Source organism: Anarrhichthys ocellatus, unplaced genomic scaffold (genome assembly GCF_004355925.1).
Source record: "Anarrhichthys ocellatus isolate YVR2014 unplaced genomic scaffold, GSC_Weel_1.0 scaffold2220, whole genome shotgun sequence".
NCBI lineage: Eukaryota > Metazoa > Chordata > Actinopteri > Perciformes > Anarhichadidae > Anarrhichthys > Anarrhichthys ocellatus.
This window is the reverse complement of record NW_022282194.1, coordinates 1-7,801: the sequence shown is the minus strand read 5'-3', so window position 1 is coordinate 7,801 and position 7,801 is coordinate 1. Positions and strand designations below refer to the sequence as shown.

Genomic DNA, 7,801 nt, shown 5'->3' with positions numbered 1-7,801 from the left:
AGAATTGGATTTCCAAGAAGGTTACTTTCTATATTCATTGTCCCCAGATAACTACCCATAATGCATTTGGTGACCCTCTGACCTTTCTTCAATGCCACATTGACATCAAAATTTACATAATTACACAACAAGTTGTAATGGGCAGATGTCACTGAAGCTACACATTTATACTTCCCACATGATAAATGATAAAACAGCTTTTAGTGGAAAGTATTTGAATTCTATATATTGTGTAATAAATATTCTAAATATGCATAGTGACTGCCCTCTACTGGTTGATACTATTGCAATTTAATTTCACTATCGACTGATCTGATGCCAGGTGACATATATGGTGTTATTTATTTTATTTTTTTATTCTTAGGGACAACGCACACTGATCAACATCACTTTAAGTGTTAGGCCATTAAAACAACAAATGCAACACACATGTACATCGACTGGATGTACATGTATATATATGTCACCTGGATCTACTGATCAGGTGACATATATGGTGTTATTTATTTATTTATTTCTTAAGTGTAGCAATGCAACAATGTAAAATAACTCAATTACAGATGCCTGCTTTCAAAATCTCATTTAAAGAAAAGTACAGCAGTGCAAAATGCACTAAAGTATTAAAAGTAAAAAGTGCACATGGCCTCTTGCAGTGTTATAGTATTTGTGTGAGAAGTAGGCTGCTGTCAGCTGGTTGCTGGGGAGTTAATTTTACATGTATACTGTTGGGTAGTTTAACCTTTCACAATGCATCATTATTTATGAACCAATCGTATGTTTTTCATGTGAAAAGTAACTATAACAGATACATTTAGTGGAGTAAAACATTGACTAGAATATGGCACGCTGAAATGCAATATTCTACAAATGGAGTGGAATTATAAATTATCAATGAATGGCAATGATCATGTAGTTCAGAATTGTGCTTAAGTACAGTCCTTAAGGAAATGCACTTAGTTACATCTAAAATATGTTACGATGCAACTCAACCTTTATACCACATTATAGTATTTTGAACAAATAAACATGTGGCAGATCACTGTTGAAGCTTGTTACAGTTAATAGTTACTTAACATATTGTTGACAAACAATCTTACCGTAAGTTCGATTTAGAAGCATTCTGGAGCTTTCAATCATGTCACATGATCTACATGAACACATGTTGGCTTTAACGTTGAGTTTCAAAGTTCACCCTGAACATTGGAAACAGCAGTTGACAAAACAATCGCATTTCAAAGTTCCATTTAGCAGCTGTAATTAATCCATAATATATAATAGCACTAATTTTACTTAATATTGTAATTATTCTACTGTTACTTCTGTCTACTCTGTATGACTTGACTCCTTTTCAGGAAGACTGTACAAGGCTGCTGTACCTGGGATGCTTATAGATCCACCAAGTCTAAGCTATCATTATTCAAATATAAACTCCAAAAGTGTGACACTGCACACTAGTCTATTAGATACACATGTACAACCTATTGTCAAATACAACAGACCTTTTTTAATACTTTGTCCTTCTTGTGTAGGTAAATGTTTTTAGGGACTGCTGAAGCTCCTAAATAAGAAAGTCTTAGACTGCATAAACATGTGGATGTTATTTTCTAAAATAATGACCATTTCCAATATGTATTCATATGAGGCATTGTTTTACTACTTCTACTTTATTACCATAAAAGTATTACCAGCAATACCAGCAAATACCAGCAAAGTATTACACCTAATGCACAGTATTGAGTTTCGGTCTTACTGGTTTATTGCTGCGAACAGGCAATTGTGACATCTTTAGCAGACAGATTTCCTGGAGTGTGCATGCTGTATTGATCAAAAACACTATTTTTGTTACAAATAAAGATTTTTGCAGACCTCAATAAGGATTTCTATGTTGTGGTGATTTCATTACTGTGTCTAAACGATTGGAACAAAAGATAATACTTTCAGCAGAGGAGGAAGCAAAATACAGTCTGTGTCAACTAACAGGCTTTCTGGATCATCACATAGAAAGGCACTTTTCTGAAGCTGTTTGCTTTTTGTGTTGTTCGTTTGTTTGCTTGCTTGTAGCCCTGGTGAAGTATGTTTCTTCATATTGCTTTTGTTGATTGTTTGGCAAAGACAAAAATATCATTACTCCAAGTCATCGTGGTTCTGGGTTGACTCATTGATCACCTGAACGAGGATGTAGAGGACAGAGAGAAGGTGAGCAAGGCTGTGTGTTTGAGCTAAAATGACCAACAGAAAACTACTTCATTGATTGAAAATCACTTGAAGTGGACCATACCTGACCGTCCCTGGTCTCAATGGTCTTGATTAGAACCTTCTTAGTTGTTGTAGCTTCAAAATGGGGTTTGGAATCAATCATTGATTCTGACAAAAAAAGAAAATTAGTGTGTTATTTTATTCAATAACCAATGCTAACATTCCTGCTGTGACAACATGCAGAGGGCGATCCTACCTCTCAGGTTCAGAGATGAGAAGTTTGGCAGTGGGGTGGTGATTCTGAAAATAGAGAAAGTATAGTCCACAAATCAACATGGGTGTCTTTAATGCACGACATGAATATTCATAACACATCTATAAGCTGGACTTTTTGAAGATCTTCATCCTCCACCTGTTCTCCTCTCCTTCCAGCAGCTTCCTGTAGGTGGCAATCTCAATGTCCAGGGCCATCTTGACATTCAGGAGGTCCTGGTACTCCCGGAGGTGACGAGCCATCTCGTCCTTCATGTTGTGAATGTCCTCCTCCAGGCGGCCGATGCTGTCCTGGTAACCGCCCGTCTCCAGAGAGAAGTTCTCCTCCATCTCCCTCATCTGGCGCTCCATCGACTCATTCTGGGAGGGCAGCCAAGTGGGAACAAAATTACACTTAGGCAGTAAAAAAAACTGAAATATAAAGTTTTTTTTGCATACAAGACCTGTGAAAATAAAACACAGTGTAATACAGTATAAGCCTATAGTTGCATACTCACAGTTCCTTTAAGGGCATCCACCTCACAAGTAAGGGACTGAACTTGGCGTCTGTAGTCATTGGCCTCTTGCTTGGCCACTCTCAACGCATCATTATGCCTGGCTGCAGCTTCGGTGAGGTCAGCAAACTGGCAACCACAGTAACAAACATAGAGAGAAAAGGGGAAGAACTGAAAAATCAACTGTTCAATAAATGCTGAGTCAGAGGTTGAGGTAAAGTGTCCATGGCAGAGAGGGTGAAGCATGTAAACAATGAAAGATGTGGCTACAAACGGCTTGTAGACGTTACACTGCTGCTTGGTGGTTGAAGGCAACACATTTCACCACATTCCAATGTTAAAAGGTCATAAAGAAGGAACAGTTCTTCTTTGCAGCATTTATTTAATGCCTTTTGAAGACAAAAATCTAACTTAAAACAAGTTTTTTTTGGGCCACTTGGAAACACGCTGTAAACACACCAGCAAACTTGTTTGCAAAGAGTCGCTTGTTAACAGGTCAAGCGGATGAGGAGCAACATTATCATGCATTTGGAGTTGTGTTTCTGGCCCCCTGATGAATGTCAGTCCAATATTCAGTCTATTTTAGCTCTGTTTTGGTCTCTACCAAGTCCTGGGGGAAATATAAGTCTCCTTGGCTGCTAAATGCTCCTCACAGTTCACCAGGTAGTTGCTTACTTTGTCAGTCATTTGGTGCTGTGCAGGTAGTGCCCACTGCAGCCTAGAACACTGCTGACAAGGGCCATGAAACTGGACCCAAACAGTTAAGTTGGGGGCCAGACCAAACCAAAACAAAAAACTGAAAGGCACTAAAATGCTCCATATGGTTAAGGGGATCTGCAGAGTCAGGTGAGTTCAATATATAATGGTTTATATTAATGGTAAATAAATAACATAAAATATGCAGAATGTGCTCTAATACAGTTATTCGGTTGCTTTTGGATTTCTTGAACCTTTTTTCTCTCCAACTTTGTGGAAAGTCTTTACCTTGGATTTGTACCATTCCTCAGACTCGTGGAGGTTTTTGGTGGCCAGGTTCTCATACTGCAGACGGACGTCTCTCAGAGCAGCTGTCAGGTCAGGTTTAGCCATCTCCATGTCCACCTGCACATGCTGCTGCTGCTGGATCTGGTTCTGCAGCTCCAGCATTTCCTGCAATAGAATCAATAGAGCTGGCATGTACAAGTACATAAACTCTTTATTTGAATGTCCTTTTCCATACTTTTCTATGACTTTCCTGGCTGCATTTAAATTGCTCTGATGCATTGAACCCTACCGATTTGGTACTGTGGCCAGATTAACAAATACCTCAAATGATTTGGTCCAGTAATCATTGGGGTGCCGTTAGCTTATTAGGCAGTACATGTGCCGTGTTTCCACAGCAGACTGGGTCAGCTTCAGACACAGAAAAGGAAGCTTACCTCATCGTGCAGCTTCTTGAGGAAGATGATTTCGTCCTGGAGGGACTCAACCTTCCGTTCCAGGTCCAGTCTGGCGAGGGCAGCATTGTCCACATCCTGTGTAGTGACACCGACTCTTAAGAAGGTGACTCGTGAAGTTGACATGAATCATGCATTATGTGTTTGCTGACATAGAAGGAAAATACTCTTTCACACATGCTGTACAGGCGTAACTCACACAACAGCCGCGAACACAAAATGACCCTTTGTTCAGCAAGGCAAAGTCACAAACACATGCATCCAATAGAAATCAACTGCAGGCACATGACGAGTGTCACTGCAGATGTTTTCTCGTGATTTTCATGTGTTGTATATACCGCAGCACCTCTTAGGCCACTGTCCTCGAGTACGTCACAGGCAGATTGGCAGTGGTGGAACTGCACTAAAGGTCAGTTTTAAGGTACTTGAACTTTACTTGAGTATTTTTATTGTATACTTTATACTACATTATAGAGGTATCTATTGTGCTTTTTACTTCTTTGACATTCAATTACTGATCAGTTTTCAAATTAAGAATTTTATATGATGAGGTCATAAAATATGATGCAGTGTTTTACTTTTAAACTACCCAGTAGTGTATAAAGTAGAAATTGGCTACTTATTGACAAACGACTACATGAAGTAATACAAACCAGGGAAAAAACTATATGATTGATAATATAACCATCTGAAATTTGTGTTTCAGCATATTTATTTACTTTAACTTATAATGCAGGACTTTGACTTGTACTTGAGTATTTTATATTATGGTAGTTCTACTTTTACTTAGGTATAGACTCTTAACACTTCTCTGGGGTTTGTCAAATGGTGCACACTTACTGTACAGTAAAACAAGCCGCATACCTGCCTAGACAATTACTTCTGGGATAAATGTCTAAAAAAGAAATCAGTGAGATTGTTCTTTCTAAATGAATTTGATTTAATAAAAGGAGTCACTGTAGAGCACCCAGAGCCACAAAGCGTTGTTCAAGAGGCCTTTAATCCCATGTTATTGTTACCTAACTGCATTTTTTTATCCAAAAGTCTCTAAATTTAAACATTCCACTATAAGCTGTTACTGAGTGGTTTAACATACAGCAATTACTGCATTTTACCATTTGATAACTTTACTGAATGAAGCATAAAGCAAATGCTCTCTTCTGAAAAAAAAAAACACATTATAATGTAAAACATTGTATTGTATTCCAAACATCCTTCTATCTTCTATTTAATTCTATCTCTCGTACGTACACACTGGCTGTGGCAGCAGACCGCCTTGCTTTGTCAGGGTGTTGGCAGGCTGGTAATTGAGGTATCAGCAAATGAAGGAGCTTTGCCCCTGCTCTAATGCCACAAACAAAGTGTGCATTCAGCAGGGCTTCCCAAACCGGCCCTGGGCTGGAAGAGTGACTGTCTGCCTGACTGAGCGAGAGCCGGCTGCAGGCCCTGCATTGTTGACTCTGTGCCACCATGGCAGGGACAGACCACAGGGGACTTCCTTCCTGCCATTCATATAGACAAGGTCACGATGGTGTGATGTATTGATAACATACCGCATGCCCTAAGAAAGCACATTCAAGTTGACACTTCTTTATGTCTGCAGCTATGCAAATGCATATTTTTGTTTTTTTTGTCCGGTGACATTCATTTGAAACTTTTTTGCATTACCCCTCATCATTTCATTAATCACCAATAAACCCAGTGATCGGGAACAATCACTGACAAACCGATAACGAGTGACGTGTCTACGTGCGGATGCTTTCCCAGAGCGAGACAGCCGGATCACATGGTGGCTTGTCTTCTCGCTCTGATAACCACATTGGGCCCACACTGTTGTTGTGTCCAGCTCATTCAGTGTGACCAGTCAGACTTAAAAAGATCTCCTCTCACTGCAAGCCTGACTTAACTCAACAGCCACAACTTGGCCTTTTGTACCAGGACAGGCTCAGTTCAGATCATGGCTAAAATCTGCTGTTGTGCCACCAGAAGAGTGCATTCCAGTCTCTGCAGCTCATGAGCAATAATTAGATGGAGATCATGGGGGAGAAAATGGACATTTACACCACATAACTGTTACAAGTGAGACGCAGAGATAATTGAGGTTTATCTCATCTCTTTGACGTCACTTGTCATCAATTTAAAGCGATATTTAAGCAGGAATAACAGAAGGGCAGTGCTCAGGAGGAGCCATCAGCATCTTCTGCTGTTAAAACTAAGGTCATTCCCTTTTATCGCTCTCTTTGCAAGATTCCTATCTATCACATTTAAACACAACAAAGATGTACCTGATGCCAACAGTGTGAAAAACACTTTATTTCATCACGTGAATCATACTGTACCAATCTGAAATTCTGCATGGTGCCCTCAGCCTCCTCTCGCTGGGAGATCTCCTCCTGCAACCTGCACGGACAGACAAAAAGCAGGCCATTTTTTATTTTTTTATAACTGACATGATCTCCTTTTTTCTGCCTACTTCTTCACGCATGACAAACATTTCAGTGAGAAATAAACTCAGACAGAGAGCTGCGGCAACACTTCAAGTTCAGAATTTTGCGCAGTGCCTGGCATATATAAACTTAAAGCTAGAAGAAGTTGATGAATAATAAGGGAACATCCGCATATTGGCAATAACGGTTCAGGGACACAACGTAATCACATCTGCATTGAGTTTCTTTAACATCATACAGAGATCGGAGACGCCCCCCTTACTTCTCTCTCAGCCTGTCGATGTCTTCTACCAGGTTATCCCGGGAAACTTCCACCCGGGCCTTCTCGTTGGTCAGCTGGTCCACCTGGCGCCTCAGCTCCCGCATCTCGTCCTTGTACAGATCCCCGACCCGGGACGTGCCTTTGCCCCGCAGCTGCTCCAGCTCCGCCTGCAGGATCTTGTTCTGCTGCTCCAGGAAGCGGACCTTGTCGATGTAGTTGGCGAAGCGGTCGTTGAGCGACTGCATCTGCACCTTCTCGTTGGTGCGGTTCGTCATGAACTCGCTGTTGATGGCGTCGGACTTGGGGAAGTCCAGCATGGCCGCGGTGCTCCAGTGACTCTGGTTATTCGTCGCGTAGAAGGAGGAGGAGAACCCGTTGGAGACCCGTGGGGAGCGCACCGGGCTGGAGAACTGGCGGCTGGAGTAGCTGGTCCTGTCCGGGACTCTCTCTCCACCGAACATCTTCCCGTAAGAAGACTGTGGACCCACTGTATAAGAAGACATCTTCCTGGGATCTTTTTCTCACAGTAAGCTCGGTGCTGTTCTTGTCCCGACTGCATCAGCGGAGTGCGCCTAGGAAGGCGGTTCCTAAATCATCCTGATTTATAGTCTCCTCATCATGCAAATGGCTCTACGAGGACTTGACGGACATTTGGACTGTCCAATCAGAGAAAGGAGCAAGAGAAGGTTGTCT

The 7,801-nt window shown here is 41.2% G+C and overlaps 1 protein-coding gene across 1 annotated transcript; it reads right to left on the bottom strand.

Annotated features, from left to right (window-relative positions):
* Positions 1–565: 565 nt before the first annotated feature.
* LOC116378209 (vimentin A2-like) lies at positions 566–7,705 on the bottom strand. Its single transcript, XM_031840036.1, has 9 exons — positions 7,109–7,705; positions 6,739–6,799; positions 4,382–4,477; positions 3,948–4,112; positions 2,967–3,092; positions 2,609–2,829; positions 2,453–2,496; positions 2,279–2,364; positions 566–2,166 (listed from the first exon to the last, which is right to left on the bottom strand). Exons 1-9 carry the CDS (start codon positions 7,609–7,611, stop codon positions 2,125–2,127), a joined length of 1,344 nt encoding a protein of 447 aa, XP_031695896.1. The 5' UTR covers positions 7,612–7,705; the 3' UTR covers positions 566–2,124.
* Positions 7,706–7,801: the final 96 nt, after the last annotated feature.

What these genes read in the sequence shown, in the direction of transcription:
- LOC116378209 (XM_031840036.1), bottom strand. Translation starts at nt 7,611, where the DNA reads ATGTCTTCTTATACAGTGGGTCCACAGTCTTCTTACGGGAAGATGTTC. An exon ending in TCAAGAAGCTGCACGATGAG is followed by an intron (nt 4,113 to 4,381) that starts GTAAGCTTCCTT and finishes ATTCTATTGCAG; the next exon opens with GAAATGCTGGAGCTGCAGAA. An exon ending in CTCATCTCTGAACCTGAGAG is followed by an intron (nt 2,365 to 2,452) that starts GTAGGATCGCCC and finishes TTTTTTTGTCAG; the next exon opens with AATCAATGATTGATTCCAAA.